Source organism: Amblyomma americanum, chromosome 1, assembly GCF_052857255.1.
Source record: "Amblyomma americanum isolate KBUSLIRL-KWMA chromosome 1, ASM5285725v1, whole genome shotgun sequence".
Classification (NCBI taxonomy): Eukaryota; Metazoa; Arthropoda; class Arachnida; order Ixodida; family Ixodidae; genus Amblyomma; species Amblyomma americanum.
The window spans coordinates 113,832,907-113,858,098 of NC_135497.1; the positions used below are offsets into that span (position 1 = coordinate 113,832,907).

A 25,192-nucleotide genomic window follows, 5' to 3' on the forward strand; every position below is an offset into this window, starting at 1 on the left:
CCACAGGCACGTGAGACTATGGGACACAGGTGGCGGCTGGTTCAAAGACTGGCGGTTTCGTCATTGTGGAGCGCCGCTTTGCTGCCAGTGATTCTACAGCCGTTACAGTCACTGTTGTCTCTTCTTTGCCGCAAGAAGCAGCGACGAACAGTTGTGAGTGCTTTTTAAAAAAAGATGCCGCGTTGAAAAGTACTCATGCCGTCGCGGGTCCAGCCCCCTCCGTGGATTCTACAATTCACAATTTTTTTTTTAAATTGCTATTCGCAACCAATCAGGGCGACAGCTCACCGCGTGTTCTTAGCTGCCCCTATCCCGATGACGTCAGCGGGCAGACTGGCCGAGCCTTCCCATTCGGCGTGCCCAGTCTACATGGGCGGGATGGGGCGCGGTGGGGCGCAGTCCCGACCTGTTTTTTTTTTTCCTTCTGGGGCAATTTGCCAGATATACACATCGCAGGCACCGAAACAATTGTTTGTTCGCTTCTTTATTCGTGTTCAGTTTGCTGCTTTATTACTGAATGGCAGCCACCATGCCAACCCATGCTTGCTTCGGGACCTCCATGACGTTGCTCTGGTTCAGAAAAAAGCCGTTCTTCTCCGAAGAGACCTCTATGGTGAAGCTCATTCGGACACCCTTCTTGACATACATCCAGTCGATCGAAGTACCCGGAGCGATATCTGCGTTCGTGAAAGCAGCAAATAAGCGTTGTGTGACCCCAGTGAAGCGCTTTGAAAGCTCGCAGAAAGGTTGGGGCTCAAGAAAAAATAAAATGCCACAATTTAACCCAGGTAGCACCGAACATCAGAATGCTGTTATAAAATTGTTATATAAGTTGCATAACGCTACACATTACACTGGATCGTTACGTTAATTATTGCAATTAAGAGGTAACTTTATATATAGGGGGGTTGGACTTTTCTGTCTTTATTTTCTTGAAAATTCGGTGGACTTTTTTGTGTTGATTTCAGAGCGCAGTTTTCGTTTTTGTTTTTTTTTTCGCCGATGATTATTTACTTTAGGCGAATTACCGGTTTATTTTTAGTGATACAATATGCTATTCCTGTGCGGTCAAAAGTCACCCGGACGCTTTCTTAAAACGCAAATTGCTATTAATTACAGGTAAAGCAATTACAGCGGTGCTTGCGAAAACAAATTCTATCGCCAATAAAAAATGGAGGTTTCGGGGGAGGGGGGAGTTAAATTATGGAACTGTTCAGCAAAAACGCAAATTCAAGTTCATTTGTAAAAGGCGGATTGCCATCTCATCGCTGGGTTGTTGGGCTAAGTTTGGCGTGAAGATTGGCATCATCTGGCCTGCGCGTTGACGACAGTGACAGAACTTTCGCTTAAACGTCGTGGTAACAAAAACACGACTTTTTTTGCGATGCATGGTTTCGAGCGTCCATACATGGAGCGGAGCTGCTGAACTGAGCAACTGTCGTAAGCGGGTGGTGAACAGAGGTATACGCTAGCAGACGACGTCTGGCGGCCAGATGAGGCCAATGCAGCCTCCTAGTCTGCAGAGGCGTGTAAGGCAGAATAGGAATACCTAAAAAACGCGTAACCTCGGCACCTAACCCAACGGTACACCGTCGCATCACTCACCTGGCTTCCGTACTTTAGTATTCGCCTTTCACTCAGTGCAACTCTCAGTCGACAACCAACTAGCTGGGGCGTCCATGTCAAGGTATACTGGCATTTTTCGGTTAAACAGAATTTCGAAATTAAATTCGGCTTATCTTTATAGTTTCTTTTTTTCGCCTTAAACCGAAACATATTCAACCAAAACAAACGTTCTTTCTGCTGGTACTGCTGTAAAAGATGTTTGGTTAATTAATTATTGACGGGGGAGTGCTGAATAATGGCTGGAAGATGGCAAAGAGCTCACAGCCTTTGGGCACAGACTCACAAAGTAGAGAGGCGATGGATCCAGCTCTGTAGCGTGTGCCGCTGACCTGTTGTATAGCGTCGACTGCTCGATTTGCCCTCGCCATCTGCCAAGAAATGCGGGAAGAGAAAAGGAAACGAGGATGACGTAATGGTGCCCCGTGTCGTGCGCAGTTCTTTCCAGTCCCCGTATTTCGTCATACCAAGTTGAGCGTACATTCAAGACGTGTTCAGACTCCGGGATGTTGCGGGATGAATTTTCTGGTATGGTTGTCATTAAAGCGATAGCTTTAAGGGCCGCCTTATTGCTAACGATGTTACAGACTCCTGTCACACGTACTACAGCATTGCTGGAATTCTCACGCTTCTTTTTTTTTTAAATAAGCTGAAGTCGTTTAATTTTGCCACTTTAGTTTCGGATATAGAGAGGTTTTCGACTTTTGATTCTATCATTTTGAATCGCGAATAGAGAGGTAAGAAAATTTTAAAATCCAATTCTCTGGGCAACAGATGCGTCTTCTGCTGCCGGACAAGCATCGGCATAACCAGGAAGAGCCATAGAATTGATTTTGCCGAGAACAAAGGTTGAATGGAGTTTCCCTCAGCGTCCCTTTAACGTGCGGCAGCCCGGAGCAACCTAAATACAAATATCTTTTCGATCATAGTTAAATAACGCGTCGGATCGTATTTTTATAGCGATTCTTATCCCTGCTAATGTTTTCGCGCATTCGTCATAGCCGACTGTCGCCTGTGACGTCACAGACGATACCTATAGCAACACATTCATCAGAGGCAGGGTTGCCCTGGCCATTGGCTACGAGGACCGTGACAAAATACGGCCTCTTGTAGTAGAGGATAAGACAGTGTTTGAGACCCACAGAGCAAAAAAAAAAAAACAGGAGCCAGTTTTGGACAACCACTTCAGAGCGGCACCAATACGTGTCGCTGGAAATAAAACGCTCCGAATTCCCAAAAGAGAGGAGAGACAGGCGCAGAGAATGGCGCGCGTTTGGTGCAGCCGTTGGCGTTCGTGCATTTCTGCGACGGCCGCGCGCGCTCGAAGCCACGCTAGCGAGCGAGGCCCGGCCAACGGCGGCACAGCGCATACCAGTTCGTCGTAGTCAGGCGGCCTCTCGGTGCGGAAGCTGTACGGGATAAGCCAGAGGTCTCCAAAGGCGTGGAAGCTGAAGTAGAAGGCTATCCTGTCGCGGAATTCAGTCACGTATTCCCGGAAGGCGTGCGACTCCGGCTCCGAGAAGGGCGCCTTGCCACAGAAGGTCTCCTTGCAGGGGTCCGCCTCTTCGACTGTGCCTGCATGCACGCCACGAATGGAGTAGGCCTCGAGCGCAACGGCAACGAAGGGAAGCTACTGCTATTGGGAAACAGGCTGCTTCAATCCCTGAAGAGCGAGTTTTATTTATTTTTTTACTTATTAGCTCCTCAAATGCCCCATTTAAGGGGTAATTCTTCAGCAATAAACGCTCCAGAAATATTTCCGCGCTCACTTTGTAGCTGTACGACCGCGCTGTGGTGGATGTAAGCGTATACGAAGCAGTTTGCGTGGTACACCATGTCATTTTCGCTTCTTTACGGCGGCCCGGTGAATACGAAACCACTGTATGCATTTAGAAAGAGACGTTGCCTCTGCACACGTACCGAGTGCATGGTTGCTCGCATTCCCCTAAAACTGTACGCCGGGCACAGTCGTGAAAACTCGTCAGAAGTGACTTGCAGGTAAACTTTCATCACGGTTCTTAGCAAGGTTCAGTTATTTTGGCGCTGGATATATATACAGGGTGTCCCAGCTAACTTTAGCCAGGGTTTTAAAATTAACAAACTTCGCAAGCAACGAAGATGGGCGAAAAAGTCCAGTGAAAAAGTTGTAGAGCGGTCAGCGAAACGTCCAACTGAACTGTTTCTAACTTTCCATCTCTTATGTATCGGCTTTTTTTCGCTTATTGCAAAAGACCGCGAAATACAAAAAATACCACGTGACATGCCCGCTTGCGCGCCGCGATTGCAGTGCTCTCAAACGTTCCGTGTAGGAACGATTTAGCCCTTTGTACTGCCGCTTAAAAGGTGATAGGGCAGCGACGCAGAGGCTGGCGGTGCGATATTGGCCAGCGGTATGCTTCTCTTGTGGCGCTTGATAGCGCTCGGCAAGCACAGTCCTTATCGCTTGCGCTCGCGTAGATCTCACAGAGAGCGCCTGCGTCGCAGCCCTGTCACCTTTTTAAGCAGCAGCACACCGGGCTAAATGAACTGTTCGTTAATACGCGGAACGTTTGAGAGCACTGCAATCGCGGCGCGCAAGTTCACATGTCACGTGGGTTGTTTTTTGCATTCCGCGGGCTTTTGCAGTGAGCGAAAAAAAAGCCGATGCGTAATAGATGGAAAGTTAGAAACTGTTCAATTGGACGTCGTTTCACGGACCGTTCCACAACTTTCTCATTGGACTTTTTCGCCTATCCTCGTTGCTTGCGAAGTTGGTTAATTAATATCCGCTAATTATGCAGTTAAGCACAATGCAAAAAATAATGTTAGTTGCTCTATACAATTGCCACAAACATGCATTTGGTCGCGTCGTCTTAGAGTGCCGCGGCATATTTTTAAACCTTGGCTAAAGTTAGCTGGGACACACCCTGTATATGGTCTCCGAGAATAATCGAATGGAATCAGAATGCTGTGCAAAGTATGTGGCCATTCATCTAATCCTACAGATGAACAGAGTTGAGCCTCACGAAAGTAAACGTAAACTTCCTTGCTATAAGATCGCCCAGTTAACGTACGGTTGCTCGACAACAGATAAAAGGTTTATCAATTGCATTTGATTTTATTGTAAACCCAGTATCCAATTGAAATATTAGTAGAGAAAATATCGCCGCATGACAGACTTCGATTAAAGAGTGCTACTTTCCCGATAGTGATCTATTGTTAAAGCTGTTCGTGATTGCAGCACTCAAATGGTTGACCTTTCTTACACCGCAATATGTCTTAAGATAAAAAAGAAAACCTTTCCGATTATTTCGCTTACCAAGGGCCCCCACTCCATCATTAATGTAATGGTGCCAGACGATCTGCGACAGCGGTAGCAACAAACTGTCACATCGTTCACAAATGTGTAGAACGCTGCCGACATATGCATGCATCCTCCCTTTCGTGAGAAGGGCGCAAGTTGAAGGAAAAAGCGGGCGGAGGCATGAACTTACTGCAAAATGACACATCGAAATTGCGGTTGAGGTCGGTACCATAGCACTTCGTGCCGTTGACGCTGTACTGGACGGAGCGATTCTTCCTCCACATCCTGTTCTGAAAAGCAAAAAGCAAAAAAAAATATAAGGCAAATACCACTACTTGCTCTGTTGCCTTTTTTTATATTCAATGGGGTGTACTCCATACCCAACAATTCTGGACAAAAAAAAAATATTTTTTTTTAACGGGAACCAGTCTAGGAATGCAGTCTAGGAATGCGATTTTTTCATGCATTGTAATATTTCACTATAACTATCAGTATATCCGCAGATCTCCCGTCTGCAGGCTTGCATTTTTTGCTACCAGCGTTTTTGCTGTCGTGAAAAGCGTTCTTCAATACTTTTATGTGGTAGTCTTAACTGCTCGATGCGAATGATGGAAACACCCTAAAAGAAAGATATTTATTGCTACACACCGGAAGAATGGACCATTGCCTTCAAATTTCCACAACAATGCCTTGCAATATTTCAATATTCAAAATTTTTTTTTCCCGAGAAAGCTGGACATGCAAAACCTCAAAGCAACGTTGCCCGCGCAGCCCAAAGTGCAACAAAGATCTTGGCAGTGCTTGGTGTCAGGCCGGACAGCATGGCCCGAGGTCAGCATATGAGACGCCTTGGTGTCACGCGCTTGAGTCCGACGCTTGCGACAAAAGCGCTGCTTTTAAAGCTCATCGCTTGCGGAATGGCGCCGATCGAAACACGAAATCAAAGTAGCGCGGTTTTATGACAAGCGGCGCCGTGGGCGATGAGAAGTCATGGATAGTCGCTCCGTTGTGATTTCGACCGCATGAGCGCTTCCTTCGAAATGCTAGCGGCACGGTCGTTTCTGTGCTTTGCAAAATAGCTGTGCGGGTACCGCGGCAGGTAATGCAGCCTCTTGCGCAGTAGTAGAGCTCGGTGATTACGAGGAGATGAGCGACAGGAGGCGCCGGCGCCGCCGTGGGTCGGACACACGAGATGCCTCGCGCATCCACGCCGCTCGCCGATAACTCGAGATGCCTGCGCGGCGCGGCAGCATCAGAACGTCTAGCCGCTCTGCTCTCTCTCTCTCTCTATCCGTGCATCCGCGCTCGTCTTTCGAATTCGTTTTCTTTTGTGAAGAACAAAGTCGGTCTGTGTGCTCGTCTTTCTCAGCGCTGTGGAACTTTCCCAGCAGTGAGTTTTACTTCGGCACGTCTCTTTTTACCCTGCAGCGAGGACGAAGCTCTTTAGACCCTCTCGGCAGGCTCCCTTACTGACTTACGCGGACGAGTGCAGTTGGTTGGTTCGACACGATCGGAGAAAATGTGAACCACTGCCAAGTGTTTGCAGGTGTCCCGGCGTCACCATGTAGAAGTGTACGCGGAAATGTGCCAGGTTCGAGAGCTGAAGGAGACTCACTCGTCTAGGAAAACCAACTGGGTAACATATGTATCGATTCACTGTGGGTGATGCGTTGTGAAGGCAGAATATTAAAAAAAAATAACAGATTAATGAATTGAAAAAAGGATCTGCTGCGAAAACGCTGCATTGACCGTTGAAGAAAATTAGCGATAGCAAGAGGAGGGCGGGGCATAACTCAGGCGCCTCGATTTTGGGCTTCGACGGAAGCGGCGGTTATGACTCATCACTGCAAGCGACTAGAGGTGCGACGATGACGCAGTTGATTATTCTTGGTGCGCCCGGCGCCTCAATTCCCGCAGTGTTCGGCAAGATTTGGCTTCGGCAGAAACCGGACGCCCGTACATCGGGACTACTGCCGGTATGAAATCTTCAGCGCGCTTTGCAGAGCTCACCGAGTGCATCACAGAAGGGCGAAACCGAGTCGCGAGGGCTAAACGTGCTGCGGGTCGCGGGCGGTTTTCCGCAGTGCTGTGCGCGCGCTTTGCTTTGTATTCAACACCGCAAGATAAGCGTACCCCCCCGCGCGTCACTGCGTTGTGTCACTCCGCCAACAGACCTCCCCTCCCGCAGCCACCAGCAGGAGAGCTTTCCTCGTGTTCGGAACCACGCCGAAGGTATATAGCCAGAGTCCGCCCAGAGATGCTGCCAATATTAGCGTGCCGAAGAAAGCAAAGATCGCTAGCGCTGAAACCTGTGCGCATAGTTCAGCCAAGCGCTATAGGCAACGGAATATGCGACGGGCCTGAATGCAAACCATGCCAGAGAACGTATAGCGATAGATGCTCTAAGGTTTGGCGCCGTCTCTCCCAGCTTCGTTTTCACATTAAGCGGCGCGAACCTCCGAGAAACCTTGCTGCTAAGCGGGCCGCTAAACGCGGCGAGGGTGTCGTATACCTCCAGCTAGCCAGCACGTATACATGCTCGCTTGAGCAGGCATGTTCACCTGATCGCCCTGTGCTTGCACGCGCGTTGCGCGCCGTGTAATGCCGAGAGCGTGGATGCGTGCGGGCGTGAGAAAGAGAGAGGAGGTGAGAAACGCTGACGTCACTTTTGACGAATAGACAAGCTCGAAGCTGATCGAAGCGTGGAGCGTCCTTTTATGCGCCTTACTTTTGTGCTTTGATGGTGGTGCGAATCGTATTGTATTTCGTCGTCATCGCACCGCCACATTTTTTTCTCTCCGGAGCCAGACACGTAGACCGTGCCCTCGAGAAGCCGTGTACTGGTTTCACAGGCCATCTAGAGAGCTCTAACGTTGCTTTTAACGCGTTACTCTACGTGGTCGCTTGCGTAAATAAGAGGATATTTACGGCAAACGACATGACTTCGAGAGGCGTAATACATCGTCAAGAAGAAAGAACAACAACTTTGTAGCGAGGCGTTCAGGGAGTAATGAAAGTGGTGGCCGCGAGTAAATATCAACCAAGCACGTGCCCAATACCATGAAAGGGCACCGCAGCGCTCTATATCTGAGAGAGAACCAGTCTTGTGCACATTACGGACAAAAAAAAGTAATTGATTCCAATTACAATCACTTCATCCCCAATGTAATTGATTTCAGTGGCCGATTACAGCTCCAAACAAATAAAAAATTGCACAAATGGAATCGACTTCTATTAGTTTGCTTTCCTTTCAACTTTCTTTAATATGACGCAGTCGCTCACAGTACACGGACTAGAATCAGCTCGTGCTCTATCATTGATCTGTCGTAGCTCACATGTTATTTTTACCAGCAACCGTTTTTTTTTTATGTTTGGAAGTTTGTGTAAGTATTTTTCCACGTTTTCGTGTGAACACATCAGCAGCGACATTGACGGCTCTCTGGACGGACGCACTGGAGGGAATGGGCGGTGTTGTAACGTACAAACGCCTTGCACACTAGGCCGCGGTCACGCAGTACTCCGATGCTCGCGTCTCAAGTCCTCTCTAAAGCACCGCTGTTGTTGATTACGCTCCGAGGGGACAAAGCGCGAGCCGCACGCTGGTTGCGCCTTCTGCCGGCCGCGTCAAAAAACAAACGCAGGCCGCCCGGGCTTGCATGTCCGGGCATGCTTACGAGCTGGTCTTCCGAACATTGTCGCTCTGTGACGAAGCACGGAGGAAACTTCATCGCAAGAAGTGTTTTCCTGCAAGCTGAGGTTCTCGGAGCTGTACCACTGATTGCAACGAAGTAACTGATTACTAGTAATCGATAACTGAAAAATTGAATTATAATGAACGTTACCGCTTGCAAAAAGAAGTAATCAGTCCATTAAAAATTACAACAAAATGTAACTTATTACGAGTAATCAATTGATTGCAATGTGTTCCATACAAATCTGGACTGAATCCACGCCCCATCGAACTGAACGTTGAACCAAATTTCCCGCTGCCTACAACGCGATGGGTAGAAAAAAAAAAATTGAAGGTCGATTTGCGTGGTTAGGTCGAATGCAATTAGGTGCGCTAGCATTTCGGTTTTCACTTCGGTTCCGGTGTTCAGATACAATGTTCACGGATGGAAGTTGTTCGGATAGCGATAATGGGTTAGCGCCCACATATGCGGAATTGGCCATTGCATATGTAGAACCATGGGAGCTGTTGCGACTCGGGTAGCATGGGAACGAGGATGATCGGAGACTGGATTGGGAGAACGGCAGGGAAAACTTTATACTGCTATTTACATTATACACACGTACAGCAACTGATAGTGCTTCTCAGTGAAAGAGTCTCGATGTGAGGAAGCTCTCGATGAAATGTCGCCCTCGAGATGTAGCTCCCCGGCCTGGTACTCTGCGCCGAGTTTAATAGGATTTTTCTTCCCTGAAATCCCTAGATGGAGGCCAGGTTTGCTGAGGAAGACGTGTCCAAGTTCACTGTGGCAGATCACGCACTCTCTCGCCAAGGAACACACCCCCGCCCCCGTGTAGAGCTCGAGAGGAGGGTGCCATCTACGTCGGGGAGACACAGGAATATCCACGGGTCACGTCCCCACGGTTTGCAGGTGGTGGCACGTGTTTGTTATCAGTGCACGGGCAAGGCTACGCGGAAGGGTACGCGGTGTCAGCTTCCCCTTTGGAGCTGAATGCCGATGTCAAAACATGATTACTGGGCCGCGCTGACCCCTGGATTTTCTCGAGAAGCCGGCGACTTTCAGGGAAGGCGAACTGGCGCCGTTGTCGAGGAGAAGCCGGGCATTGACCCTGCATCGCTTCCCGGTACTCAGTGGCAGCCCTTGGGAGAGTGCGCTGCAGTCGCGCAGGGCTCAGTCTTCCCCCGTCGAAGTGGCCATCAGGTCAAATAGTGGGAACTTTCTTTTTTTTTTTTCTCCTGACAAAGGGCATCCGGTACTAAGCCTTCGCGAGCTTGTCGGCTTTGTTGGCAGTTCTCGGACGTCGCATGCTTCGGCCCCGCATGGCCAGAAGTGCGATCATACCAGAGCCCTCGTACCTCCTGGCACAGTGGTGCAGCGGTTAAAGGCCGATTCACACGACGGTCAGGTGGCCCGCGACCCGCGCATCACGTGTTCATGCGCCACTAAAAACTGGCCTGCGATGCGATGACGTCGAGCGGATGCGACGGACCAAAAGAGCAGACGACGCGCTGGGTGTACCACTGTTGCCAGATTATTGTAGAGTGTTCGGGAACGCTGGTCAAACTGGTTTTTTCCTCCCGACCCACGACTGCGATTGAAGGCTGCAGGTGCGGCCCTTTCTCCAATTCCTCAATGGCCTGGGCCGTCTTGCTGGCCCCGTCGATCGCTTTGTCATGGTAGCGAGCGGAGTGCAGCTGGTCAAAACAGCGCGCCAGCTCAACCTCACTCGGGGAAATGCGGCAGCCGAAATTATAGTGCCTAGAATTATACGAAATATTGACAAGAGCGGTGGTTGCCAGAGCTAGCGCGCGCATTTTCTCGGGCCGCCGCTAATTCCCGCGAGGGGAGAGGCACTTGAACCTCCTTGGTTGTCCACTCCGCGGGCCGACAGCACGCCTCCCAATTTGGTGATTCGCGGGCAGCGGGCGAACGGTCCGTCCTGTGAATCGGCCTTTAACGTGAGCTGACGTCGCACAGGCACGGGCCTCTTAAGATTTCGCCTCCACCGTAATGCAACCGCCGTATCCGGGATCGACCTGCGTCTTTCGCATCAACAACCAAGCACCATAACCAATGGGCCTTCGCGGCGACCAGTATTCAAGAAGGTGCCATTAAATATACCAAGATATTTAATATTCATATTCGCACGACTATTTTTAGACGAGCTGCGTACTCTGCCGGTGAACAGCTGAAGGCTCAACGCAGAGCGGGCTTTAATTAAAGAAGCTAAACATCCGAAATGGGCATCCTGAATGTACAGGGTCTTTTTTTTTTTTTCAACCACAAACAGCAGTGAAGCTTTGCGCTGAAAAGCACAGCCTCCCAGACCTTTAATATCACGCGACCGTCCACCACGCGGCTTGTCAGCGCCTTATGGATCTCTAATGCTATTGAACTGTACTCTTAACGGCAGGTTAAGCTTCGTCCAAGCTTTTTTTTTCTTTCGTATGACTGTACCTGCGCATGCGAAACGGAGTTAAGATTAAAAAAAAATCATCAGCACAAGCGCTATGTTGCCTGGAATGTGAGCCTTTTGATTTGCCATATCCCGTTGCGAAGTGGAAACACTATCACAGGATTGTGAATCAGATCTACAATCGGTGCTTTAGTCGCCACCAGTTGCAGAAAAAGTATCCCAGCTTTTATAGGCGTCTTTCTTGAGGGCTCCGTGCGCTGCAGTTTGGCGCGCGCGAGTGGCGCCACCTGGTTAACAGCGGTGGCGAAAGGCGGACGCAGCCAACGCAGCTCTCTGGTTCAGTTTGTAGCGAGCGAGGCGAGCGGTGAGGTGTTTCGTCCGAAGGCGAAAACAAACTTGGATAATTATGGGTGCTCTACCTACTGCTGTGTTTACTCAATGTCATAACAGCTATAAAAACACTGCAGTCAAAGTACCGAATATATTTAAACGCTTTTCTTGGACATCGTGCATGCTCGCTCATGCGCAGAGGGTCTGCAGGAAATGAGTGCACTTTGGAATTAAATTCATGAGAGTGAACCGGGAAAGGGTTTACATTGACTGGGGTGCTTCGAACGTGACATCATTGGTAGGAGCTGCTTTATGTCTTTATGTGGAGCGAAGGAATGCGTTCAGTCAGTCGGTGAAGTTCTTAGAGCCAGCATCTGAAGTTTAAGTCTTCGTTTGTTATGCACATCTGTGGTTCAGCGTGTCAATTTTGTTTCTAGTTTTTTTTTTCGTGCGTGTGTGTATGCAGTGGGAGCGACGTCGTACTTCTGAGAGTGCTTATGTCGTTTATCACCTAAGCTTTTGTGTATTTATTTGCATCATTTTATTTCCTTCAGTGGTTTAAAATTTTGTATCTTTATTTGTTGCATTTATGAGATCTCAAATCCTGTTCTAGACGAATAAAAAGAAAAATAGAGAGTGGTTCAAATTTCTCTATATATATATTTCTTGGATTTCACATCACTAAACCCATAATTTCGGGAATTAATCTTTTGATTTTAATTAGGTTTATCGTCCCAATGCAACGAAGACTATAAGGGGCGCCACAGTAGGAGGTTCCAGATAATTGCAACCACTTGGAGTTCTTTAACCTGCACTGACATCGCGCAGTACGCGGGCCTCTAGAATTTTGCCTTCACCGAAATGCGACCGCCGCAACCAGGATCGAACACGAGTCATTTTGGTCAGCAGCTGAGCACCATAACCACTGAACCACCGCGGCGGCCTTTTTATAGTTAAGTATTTACCAAAAGAGAAATACGACCAAAATAATTCATGTAATTGGTGTCTTCATGAAATTCCTGAAATGAAAGTCCCGTGGAAGATACTTAGCAAGAAACCCAGCGTTTTTTTGTATGCTTAGAGCTATGCTTCTCTGAGAGGAATACACAAAGTAAAGAAGTGTCGATCCTGCAGGATGTAGAGCACTATCATCTGATATATATGTGTAGTAGGTTTGCGTTTTTCGCATTTCTAGCCGACCATTCACATAGTCGATGTTACAATGGATGTAAATTACATAGCTGATTTCATTATTTGTGTCAGAGCCTTGTTTCTCAAATTGTAAAGGTACTTAATTAATCTCAATAAGCTCAACTGCGCTGCCAGATATTGCAGTGCCGTCGGGACTGCAACACAATCATGGTTGCTCGGAATCGGTGATCAGCCCAACCTGAAAGCAATTGAAACGAAATGCAGCAGTGGTGGCGTCAAGGCTTTCAATGCGTTGAAACCCGCAGAGAAGAAGGCGTTGACTTAGAATGGCATCGCGGTCAGTGCGCGTCTGCTATGCGGCGCAGGGCCACCACGGCCAGTCTCGAGAGGGGCGCGCGCGCTCTCCCTTCGAGAGACCGGCCGTGACTGAGCGTCCGGTTAACGCGGCGAGTGCCACGAGGCGGCGCTGGCGATGTGGTCGCTGCTGGCGCCACCATACCAGCGCACGGAGCCCGCGCGTGTTCTCGTGCAGGGAACAGCATAGCAGAAGACGCTCTCACAGGACAGAACTTTGTTCAGGTTGAGGTTGAGTTTGTTGCTGGCTGCAGGTGAAGTTAGTCTTGCCTTAAATTTGCGCAAACTTGCACGAAGTCACGCCGACATCCCAGCTCACTGCCATTATAAGGCGCTGACATGCCGCGCGGTCGACGGCCGCGCGAAAACCCGGAAGGCTGCACGTCACAATGCTTATGCTCCGGCTGATTAGAAAAGTAAGAAAACAGCCCAGTATGTGGACGACAAAAACGCAGGTCACAAACCGATCTCCTGGAGAACTCGTATCCGTCAGGGTTGAGGCACGGAATCACTCTCCACTCGTAGTTGAAGATGGCCGACACATCTGTGGCTCGCTCCTGGTGGCGGGTGACAAGCTGCGAAGAAAGTTTGTCGATGCTCGTGGCGTATACTGGGCTTCTGCTGCAGCAAAGCACGAATCAGCGGCACCCGCGAGCTTAATTTTCTACAGAAACCTTGCTGAACCGGAAGCTGGAAATTTCCCGTGGGTAGCGGATGCGAAAGAAGAAATACACAAGAACCGCAATCTAAAACTGAAAGTTTGTCGTGTTTTTTCGCCCACTTAGTTCAGCCTTTTCTTTTCTTTTTTTTTTACGCTACAAGGCGACCTGCTATATATACTTCATGGTCTCGTCCGCTCCCATCGATTGCTTCAACTGTCGCCCGCCTGAAAGTGACGTGCTTCTGAATGGCGGCAGTTAAGCCGAGTGGGCATAGTTTCTTACTGACAATGCTGGAGGGGAATCTAGCGCTGCTGTAGGCAGGAGGCGCCAACGCGGCAATTGTTTCTGAACGCCCTTTTGGTTTCCTACACCAAGCATTCTGGGGCCGCTTTGTCAAGGGACATGTACTTTATCAATAATCTATTTATTTACCCTCTGCACACTATTGCAGCATGCTTGGAAATTTGATAAAGAGCTTTCTGTTCAAAATAAAAATAGAAAGCAGCAGCCAAGTTTATTAATAAACAGAGTAGCGCCAAAGCGTAGTGACGAACGTAAAACAACAGTTCACTATTTGGTTAGGCCTCGAACATTTCGTGATAGGTTGCTCGCATGTATAACGGTTTGCGTTGGCGCACACGATCGCTGTGGTGAGAGAATACAACTCAATCAGCAAGAAACAAGTACGCAGTCTGTGGTCACAAGGACGTTCGAGGCCGACCCTATGAATGTTCATGTGTGTCCGTCACTCCCATGCATGATAGCTGAACACAAAAAAAATATTGCAACACCAGACTGTTTTCTAGTGGCCTTTACATGCGACCCTATGTTCGATGGCAGGCATCGTATCTCACCAGGCGACGCTAAGGAAAGGTGGAAATTCCATGATAGTGCTTGTTGAGGTTAAGAAAAAAGGTTTAAAATGAAATTAAATAGGAACAATATTTTCAACCTAGTGGCACCCGCCACCACCCCGTTTCAAAGGGGACGCTCTTACCATATGTCCACCCGAAAACTAAACATGTTGACAGATTTGCCTGTCTGGTTGGGTTTTATGACTTATAATAAACTCTGACACATCTCCAACCAAAGACGTAAAAATTTTAATTTAAAACCCAACGTTTCGGAGCCGGCTAGGCTACTTCTTCAGGGGTGATTGGGGGGCAGTAGCTGGCGTCTTTTAGTATGAAACGTTGGGCTTTAAATTAAAGTTTTAGTTGTAGATGTGTCAGAGTTTATTATAAGTCATATACCAACCCGTCCTCACCTTAGAAAGGACTCACCTCGTTGATGATGTACATGCAGGCGGAGATAGTGACCCACTCCCTGGCATGCACACCACAGTCGATCACGATAACGGGAAGGTCGGCTTCGCTCGCTATCTACACATAAAAAGGTCACAGGAGGCGCCTGTTTGTCAGTGAGTACAGGCAAAATTACACGCTATGTGTTCTGATCGGCAGATAGCAGCGGACGTGATATACTGCCATGTATTTTGAGATATTGATACTATAGAGCGAAAGTTGTGGCCGCGCTCCTTTCAACACTTGCTGAACATTTTTGGTAATCGTGTTGACAGCCATCATAGTGCGTCTTTTGACAGCCAGGCGTTAAAGTACGACGCAATTTCAGGGCAAGTATTCACGCATGACGCGATTCCGATCTGTACCATTTTGACTGCTGCTGCCGTGAGAATGAAACTTACAGACGACAGAGCTATGCGATGTTTGTAAGACCAAAGCGCTGTGAGGTAAAACACAGACACCCAGTGGTTTCTTGTGAGAGACAGAGGGGACTCCAAGGAATGGGAGTGACACTGCCAACTCAAAATGTCCGAAAAACCGCCGCAGTTGCCCTTCAGAATATAGAGCGACATAGATAACGCGCTTTGAATTCAGGTGAGAAGAGAGTGAGTGAGCAGCAAATAAAAGTGTCCAGAAAAGATAATATTTGTGGAATAAGAGCAGCATTAGCATTAGCATTCATTAGCAGTGAAGCACTGGACTTCTCGCTATCTCACGTTCGTAGTAGTTAATCATCATCATCATCATCATCATCATCATCATCATCATCATCATCAGCCTTACTACACCCACTGCAGGGCAAAGGCTTCTCCCATGTCTCTCCAATTAACCCTATCCTTTGCCAGCTGCATCCACCCTTTGCCTGCAAACTTCTTAATCTCATCCGCCCACCTAACCTTCTGCCGCCCCCTGCTACGCTTACTTTCTCTTGGAACCCACTCCGTTACCCTTAAAGACCAGCGGTTATCTTGCCTTCGCATTACATGCCCTGCCCAAGCCCATTTCTTTCTCTTGATTTCTACTAGGATGTCATTAACCCGTGTTTGTTCCCTCACCCACTCTGCCCGCTTCCGGTCTCTTAACGTTACACCTATCATTTTTCTTTCCATGGCTCGCTGCGTTGTCCTTGACTTAAGCTGAACTCTTTTCGTTAGCCTCCACGTTTCTGCCCCGTAGGTGAGTACCGGTAAGATTATGCTGTTGTACACTTTTCTCTTGAGGGAAATTGGTAAATAGTAGTTAATACTATCTATTAACACAGAAGAAGCCTACCTTGACGGATATGATGTCGTTGTCATCATGAGTTTGTCCGATAACTTGGGTTTCAAGAAAGCTGTGGGCTTTTGCATATCCCAGCAGAGCTTTTGTGACCTAGAGCGCGAAGTGATAACAGTTAAAAAAAAAAGCGGGGAAAAAGGAAATAAGTGGTCACATGTGAAAAAAAAGGATTCATCCGCATCCCATAAATGCAGCATACTTTATTCCTGCAGATGTTGGAGAGCAAAAAAAAAAGGAAACAGCATACTGTTTAGACCTAATTTACGTGAAGACCCAATTTTCGCGTCCAAAAATTAAACGCTTTGTTGGACTGTTTCCAAAATTTTTTGCAGAGAAGTGATCGCTTATTTGTGCTTTTCGTTTTCTTGCACACATTGGTCTTTCGGCGTTTGCTGCGCTAAGCCAAGCCAAGAATGGAAACTAACTCGGAGTCAGTTTCCACTGCGGCCAACGAGAGCCGAAGCTCTCGGGCATCGTTGTAACTTCGGCTTGGTTTCAAGTTCAAGGATTGAAGTCGAGTTCAGGCAACAGCTGGCCTGCTTCTCGCGAAGAATATGAGATCTGCTTTTTCGCATGTACGGAGCCCCGCACCCGGATACGTATGGAAGTCGCGTATACGGCCGCCATTTTCGACTCACAGATCTGTAGCTGTAATAGCGCGAGTAGTCGAGAAGGTCAGTCGACGACTCGCCGGCGGGGCTTGCATCGTCGGGGGCGATGAGGCGCTTCTCTTCGTTGATCAGGCTGCGAAACGGAAGCCGAGTTGTGCTCAAGCATATGTGCAGCCACGGTGAATGGCGAACAGAGAAAGAAGATTGACCAGTTTTCCCTTTCCGGAGAGCTTGGCATTTCTATTTTTTAACGCCGTGTAACCGAGCTGCTATCAAGACAGAAGTCAGCAAGCTGCCTGTTTGTACTTACACAGTCTTTGACAGGAGTAAATAATTCACTGCAGGCATCGACCGGAAATGGAGTGATCGGAAATGGCGTCGGATTAGGTCGCAACGCTCGCGCGGCAATGTTTCGAACGTGCAGGAATAAAAACCTGGCTCCGAAGCTGTGCAGTATGGGCTGAACTGTCTTCTTCAGCCTGTCGAGCTTTGAAGCGTGAGCAGTGGCTCAGAAATTTCACCGCAAGCATGGCACGGCATCACAGCCACATATGCGTTCACGCGCGCAGTGGGCCCTTTACTTTTGACAAAGACTGCACAAGTACTATTTCTGTCTCGTTTTTCTAAAAGGGATGCATCAAGGGCACAGGCTTTAGTATCAATTTAAGTAAACTGTAAGCGGTTTATTTTTAATTTTTTTTTCTGACACGGCTGCGTTTTTTATGGAGGAAAAACGCTAAGGCGCCCGTGTGCTGTGCGATGTCAGTGCACGTTAAAAATCCCCAGGTGGTCGAAATTATTCCGCCTCTTCCTTCCTTTCTGCTTTCACTCCCTCCTTTATCCCTTCCCTTACGGCGCGGTTCAGGTGTCCAACGATATATGAGACAGATACTGCGCCATTTCCTTTCCGCCAAAAACCAATTATTATTATTATTATTATTATTATTATTATTATTATTATTATTATTATTATTATTATTATTATTATTATTATTATTATTATTCGCGTAAATGTTCTTCGTGTAGAAGCGGCCTGTTAATAAACATAGCGGCTTGTATGGGCTTTCGCAGATTTCACTGGGAACATGATCGACGCGCTTTCTCAAGCTCCAGTAAAAAACAAAAACAGTCGCTTTCGAACAAAAAAAAAAACATTACAGAAGCTTCGGAACGCTGCGCATAAAAAAATGGCAGTCCCAGATGTAGTTGAAACTACCGTTTTTATAGCCTTACTAGGGGTACCCTTTAGTATCCTATCGCATAATCGCATAGTCCGCCGCTAAATTAAACAGGTACGCCTACCGCTGAATTAACAGACCGATGCAACCAGATGTATGAAAACGAGAAGCCGCAAACATTCAAAGACACGAGCAAACAGGCAGAATGAAGTGTCCCGTGAAGACAGTCGCTGACCTTTGCAAATTGTCCGAGTTGACGTTGTACTGTATGCCCGCTGACTCCATGACGTCCACAATTTCGTTCACGCTTTCTGGAGGCACTCTCACCAGTCCGGTGTAACCCTCTCTTATGGTGTGGCTCCAAAAGTCCAGCTATATTTTGAGTCAAATAAACTGGCATTACAAGCAGTTTTTCGATAAACTGAAATTAACTGTGAGTTTGTGCGCAGCATTCTGGGACCGCATAGAACATCAGCTAATCACTGTTCTTCAACAGGCAAATAATACAGCGTATAATTACCGCTTACCTACGTCTATCTTCCGGTTACCTTGCTTCTAAACCGAACGCTTTACACGTACTTGGATGCAAGACAGGGCAGATATCGATTTAAGCTTACTGTTTAATCTACCGGAGGTTTTTCGAACTCAAGTCAAATATTGAACACCTTTACGCTTCGCATATCGTAAAATCTTAATTATGCTACATCTCATGTTTTCCTTCTTATCACTCTTAGTCTCAGCGTCTAATCGCATACCATATTTTTTCATGACTATGTAGGCACGACAATGGCCTACTACACGAGACGTCCAGGACACGAAGGTTCCTTTAGATTTGCTTTTAGTAGGTGTGGATGGAATTTTTTTGAACACACACACGCACGCACACACACACACACACACACACACACACACACACACACACACACACACACACACACACACACACACACACACACACACACACACACACACACACACACACACACACACACACACACACACACACACACACACACACACACACACACACACACACACACACACACACACACACACACACACACGCACACACACTAAATTGTTGAGGCCCGGTTGTGGATCAGACAAGCAAAAGCTACTTGTGCTTGAATAGGTATACGAGCAGCAATGCTGCAGTGCAATGTTAAAGAATTCGGTTCTTACGTCGAGAGAATCCTTCACGTCGAGTAGAGTCTTCAGATGTGACAGGGTGTCAATCCTCACCGAGAGGAGGTGGTGCCTGCACACGAGCATGAACGTAAAACATAATTTGCCACATGCAAAAAAGTACCATAGAACTGTGTTACGCGCGTGGTTGTAATCCCTGCCTAGCAGATACCTGAAATAGAGTCCTTGAATACTTCCTGAACCACCGACAGCATGGAGGGGAGTGAAAAAATGTAAGGGGAAGATGGATAAGGAATGGGCCCAAGTGTGTATAGGGCTACAGGGAGCGATTTCTCCCGACAGGGTTAGTGTCCAGGGACGTCAACAAACAGACATTGCTAAGCCAGGCATAGCCTACGGCGTGTTTGGGGGCGTCCTTTAGTGTGTCTAGAATCACTAAGTGCGCTCAACCCACATTTGGTTTAATCCGCGGCGTCGAAATGTGCCAAACGCCTAGAGACTGCAGGCGCCCTTGCGGGGACGGAACAGTAAAACAAAAGTAAATGCAGGCGCTGCCCCACAATGAAGGCACGAAGAAATCAGTCAAGACTGCTCCTAAAATCTGTCGCTGTGTTTAACACAATTCCTTCGGCGAAGCGACGTGTGCGTCCGCGCTGACTACGCCGGAAAATGCAGTTGAAATTACTTTCCCAGTGCGCATGGCAGAGTGCCATATAAAGGAATATTTTGTCCTCCTTATATCTCACTGACTTTCGAAATCCTTAACTGTCACCCCAGAATAGGTTATCGCCAGAAAAAGTGAATATTGAACTCCAATGGCCCCTAAGGAGTCCAGTGGCGTGACCCTTCTTCCAGAGCTGGCGAATGCGCAGGCGACGCCCGGCTGGGCAGGAATGTCGCCGGGGTGTGGCCACGCCTTTGCAGCCTGATTGCCGCCATTTTGTTGGCTGGACTGCTTTTCGCACCTGGCGCTACCAATCCACCACGCCTGCGGGAGGGCCGCGCAGCATCTTAGTGAACAATAAGGCGACGCCCAGGGAGCGGTTGGTAGAGCCAGGTGAAAAAAGCAGTCCCGCGAGCAATTGGTGGCAATCACGTTGGAAGGCTTCGTCGACAGCCTTTTGCCGGAAAGCTTACAGTCGATCAACTTATATCGAGAGGACGGGAAAATCGAGCATTTCTGTGACGTATGTTCTGTCAGAGCGGGAATGCTTTCCAAGATACCTCTGCCGCAGAACTTGCTCTGGTGGCCGCGCGTTCCCGTTACAAAACAAACAGCTTACACGGCCAATTTTCAATAGGAGGCACACCCTGGGTATTTTTTTTTTTTTTTTTGGGGGGGGGGCGTTTTTGAAATACCGTTCTCATTTCGTAACGCTTCCTAACGTCACACCTGCAAAGGATTGCCACTGCGTTCAGGCTTCCCGGCGGCTTCAACGGTTCCATGACATACGATCACTTGGATGGTGCCCCGGTGACCGTTGAAGAAAGGGGAGGCACTCACCCGAAGAAGTTGGTGTCTGTGGCACCCTCGAGCGCGCCCTGGGCCCGGGGCCACGCGAGGCAGGCGAGCAGCAGCAGCGGCAGAGCGGCACTCATGGCCATGGCCGCGGCCACGGGGCGAGCCGCTGGCCTGTTCTCGGCGGGGCACTGCGGCTGGCACTGCGGCTCGCGTCGTCGGCAACCGCTACGCCGGGAAAACCCCGACGCTGTGGCGACGCTGCAACAAGAAACCACAGCGCACAGCTACACGCATCCGCTTCGCTCTCCCCTGCGGCAGCGCGGTTATAATCTTCGATACAGGTCTCACGCAGGCCGTCTCGGTACATGACGAAACAGTGCAGAAATTCCTCACGAGTGGATAGTGTGGGAAGCTATAGTCGACTGGCTCGAACAGACCACGAAGTCTTATGCTCCATCTAGCAACCATGCATGGCCATAACGTTTAAACTACAGTAACGCCATTTCATCCTTCCCCGGTTTATATAGCCATTTCCGGGCCGGCTGAATCCAGTGGTTTCCGTACAGACACCCCTATAGAGGGAAGGGGGGGGGGGATACAGCATTTTCTGCTGCATCGAGACACCCTACCCCCCTTTTTTTGGAAGCATCCCCTTAATTCCCAACGAAATGCAGTAGCACTATACTAGGCCCATTTTCCGATTTCGGACATACGTACAATCATTGTCAAACATATAAAGCCCAAGTGGTTCGCTTCCAAACAGTGTAGCGGGGCTCTTAAGCACATTTGACAGTACTAAGCTTTAGAGGGTTGAGGACTTAAGTTCCTCCCGCCTTCGTGGGATTAGGGTCCCTTCGTATGCAAGAGGAGGCGCGCTGCAGGGCTCAGAAGCAGACCCCTTGGGCTGTATACATTTGACAAAGTCTGTACGTACATATAATAAGGCCGGAAAGGAATGAAACGCGAACACGCATATGCCGTACTTTTTCACTTTGTAATGAAATATTCTCGTATGCAAGAGGAGGCGCGCTGCAGGGCCCAGAAGCAGACCCCTTGGGCTGTATACATTTGACAAAGTCTGTACGTACATATAATAAGGCCGGAAAGGAATGAAACGCGAACACGCATATGCCGTACTTTTTCACTTTGTAATGAAATATTCTCGTATGCAAGAGGAGGCGCGCTGCAGGGCTCAGAAGCAGACCCCTTGGGCTGTATACATTTGACAAAGTCTGTACGTACATATAATAAGGCCGGAAAGGAATGAAACGCGAACACGCATATGCCGTACTTTTTCACTTTGTAATGAAATATTCCTTTACAACAGGTTTATGCATGTATACTTCAGTACACCTTTGACAATTAAATATGAATCAGGCTAGTTGTGCACTGCAGCTGAAAGCACACAAGTAAGGTATTTTGTTTTGATGGCAGGCGCTGTTCGCGTTTCATTCCGGCTTGACTGTACGTACGTACCTCCCTGAAGCCTGCTTTGTGGCAGGCGGCCCTGGTTGAAGGCGTTCAAGGTAAATGCCTTTAGGTGAAATGCCTTCAGGGTAAAGGCCACTAGGTCAAAGGCCTTCACGGTAAAGGTCTCCATGGTAAATGCCTTCCGGGTAGCATTTAGGTAAAATGTCTTTAGCCCGCAAGGAACCTAATTGTCCACCGTAACTAATGCTACTGCATGATATCCCGCGCTTAGCCGCGCTAAACCGCCTGCTATTTTTTTTTTGTTACAGTCGACTGATAATTTAGTATAATGCGCCGCAAGAAGGGCATGCACGCGAAGGGGCACATCATCCGTAGCTTGATTGTGGTGGAAGGAACCACGACCTCCACACGAACTTTCACACGTTTCACAGCGTTTTCCACGTCTGTGTAACGCGAATGCTGTTGAACAGCTAGTTCTTTTTTTTTATAATGCTTATTGCTAGTACTCTGAACTGCCGCATAGTTTCACGACACATTTTATGTAACCCTTGTTCTTTAGATTTGTCTGTTTTTAAATGCGACTTTGATCCGTGTGTTAGGTGAAGTAATTGGTCGCAATCTTTGTCATGAGTGTTGGAGTCATCTAGTCCAACGCTGCAGATGTATGAACGGCAAAAATGAAAAATTAAAAATCGTCGAAAAAAAAATCAAACTCATGAGGCAAAAGCTAAGTTACTGGGTGGTTAGGTGATGAAATGTGATGCCTTTTAATTCTGAACATCAACTGTAAATGTGAGTGAACTGCAGCCTCGCTCAGTCCACAGGACGCACAGTGCGTGCTTATAGTATGGAGGAAGATATATCACAGATAGCATCTGACGCTTCACTTCTCACCTTATCAATGAACTCCTTCGTAATTTCGGCTCGAATTTTTTTTATATTTGTGCGTGGGGTTAGGCAGAAGCTGCATGTGGGGCTGTGAGGGACGTTGTGTAGTGGATGGCTCCGGATTAATGTCGACCACCTGGGGGTTCTCTAAAGTGCAGTGGCGTTTTTGCATTTCGCCTTCATCGAAATGTGGCCGCCGGGGCTGGAATTCGATCCCGCAACCTTGGGTTCTGCAGATAACGCAAAAGCCACTGACCCATCGCGGCGGGAAGCTCTTATTTTACTCTAGACGTTAAAGTGCACAAAGTTCAATCTTCGGAAGAAAGTTCACTCAATGTGAAGAACCCATCTTCATCGCATTCGGTGAAGGGTCGTGAACGCAGCTTACAATTTACGCTCAAGCTTACTTCAAAGTGGTGGCCGCGATTCAAGAGTGCAGTTTCGAGGAAACATGCCGCCGCTACCATGCACAGTGCGCTAAGTTGTAGGCGAAAGGAGCATATATGCACCCGAGCGCACTTGGCTCTGTAGCTGCACGCTTTCCACCCTTAAAATAAATGTGACCATGCGATGCGAAACATTTAATAACGAAGCCTTACATTAAGTGACAGGCTTTAAGATAGAATGTTTTTTAGTTCCTGGAACGATCAGGGAAAGGTGATTTTCCCTCACACCTATCAACCAATGCAACAGCGTGCTTTCCGTCCGCTCAGTGTTTAAAAAATACACCTCCTGCGTTCTGTCATGAAGCTATTCACTCGTACACATTGCTTTACAACAGGCAATTCGAGCATTTGACGCAAATCATCTTCAGATGTGGCAAGGGACCACTGCTGAGTACTGTGCTGGCTCAGTATGTGATGTCCGGCCAATGTGTTTGTTAGTGGTAGAACGGGTGACTTGACCATTGTTTAATTTCTTTGCTGCATTCAGTAGCGCATTTATATTCTCCTCGTATCTAGCCTCTCGGTCATTAAAGTCACGTTGCAGTTAGCGTCATTGACATCATTCCTAATAAAACCCTTCGGTTCAAACCAGCAGGGCACCGAGTCGACTTAGAAAAAAAAAAAGCCAGTTCCTACTCATTAGTCTGCTTTCGAGCACCCTTAGGCTAGTGTCTTGGCGAGTCTACTTGAGACACATGCACACGCGCAGTCTGGCTGTGTCTGACGTTATAGTTTCGGGCAGATCCTAAAGCACAACAGTCGAGTAGATATCTATAAAAAAAAAATACTTACGAGTGCTAGAGCTCGCGCCATGGAAGGACTGGTGCTTTGGTTGCCTTTCGAAGCACGCTCCATCGACTTTATGAGATCGAAACGGGATGCGGGGTCATCGTCTCGTGCCTGACACGGCGTGGCTTGCACCACTGCTCTCCGCCATCGCCACTTCAGACGTGGAGGGGGGACCTCGCCTGACGATGGCGATGCTGCTGTTGTGCCCTTGGAGATTGGCTCCATAGGTTACGGCTGGTTAGTTGGTTGGTATGGCTCCATACGCCTCTTGACATAACAGCAGTTTCTTCATCTTCGGCCCTGGAGGAATATGTGAACGCTCAGTGTGCGAGATAATCGGATGAAAATGACAGCGGAAGACACCACATCAAACGAAACTGGCACGCCTCCTCCCCGTCCTCTCCCATATAAGCAAAAAGGATCAGCAAGAAAAAAATGGCTTCGAATTCATGTGAATTTAATATGAGAATCATACCAACGGAAGGCATTAACAAGGAAGGGAGAAAGAAGAAGACAAGTCGACAGGACTGAGGACATTGTCATCATCATCATCACCATCATCATCAAAATAAAGAGCCTCTGGGCACTTGACGCGCTGCCCTCGTGGATATGTGGCATGTTTTGAAGGATATACAACGCTGACATGACGCGGTGATCGTGATTTTTTAGCGAGTTGAGAACACTTAGAAAAGGCGTAGCGTAAATAATATTACTTAACGCCGATAAAAGTGATCTCAGCAATTTATTTATTTACCCCTCAGGGCAAAATGCATTGCAGTAGGGGTGTGGCACACACACACACACACAAAAGATAAATATTGAAAAAAAAAACAAAATGCAGCGTACAATGTTACGCAAACGTTGAACATCACCTGAATTTATATTAGAGAGCTTTATGATAGCAGGAACGTATTAGCGTAGCCGCGTATCGGTTTACCGGATGCCTGCTGCGCACGCGCATTGCACTTGCTGGCGGGAGCGCGCGGCGATCTCCGCCATCGCGGCCCATCATGGTGCACCCCGACGTTCATGCACTTGAAATGCGCCAGTGGGCGCCAGTGCCTGCTACAGTGAATAAATAAGCCTCGTTTTTGAAAATGACCTGCGTGTCATCCCGTTGTGAGGCCCGTATTGTGCGGGGTCCCAC

At 48.1% G+C, this 25,192-nt stretch overlaps 1 protein-coding gene across 1 annotated transcript; it reads right to left on the reverse strand.

The window, feature by feature from the left end:
- Window positions 1-468: 468 nt before the first annotated feature.
- LOC144113486 (carboxypeptidase B-like) lies at window positions 469-24,344 on the reverse strand. Its single transcript, XM_077646577.1, has 12 exons — window positions 24,049-24,344; window positions 20,534-20,749; window positions 19,066-19,141; window positions 18,119-18,255; window positions 16,733-16,838; window positions 16,089-16,187; window positions 14,796-14,894; window positions 13,315-13,425; window positions 5,097-5,196; window positions 2,996-3,198; window positions 1,910-1,994; window positions 469-677 (listed from the first exon to the last, which is right to left on the reverse strand). Exons 2-12 carry the CDS (start codon window positions 20,632-20,634, stop codon window positions 511-513), a joined length of 1,284 nt encoding a protein of 427 aa, XP_077502703.1. The 5' UTR covers window positions 20,635-20,749; window positions 24,049-24,344; the 3' UTR covers window positions 469-510.
- Between the last annotated feature and the right edge of the window lie 848 nt (window positions 24,345-25,192).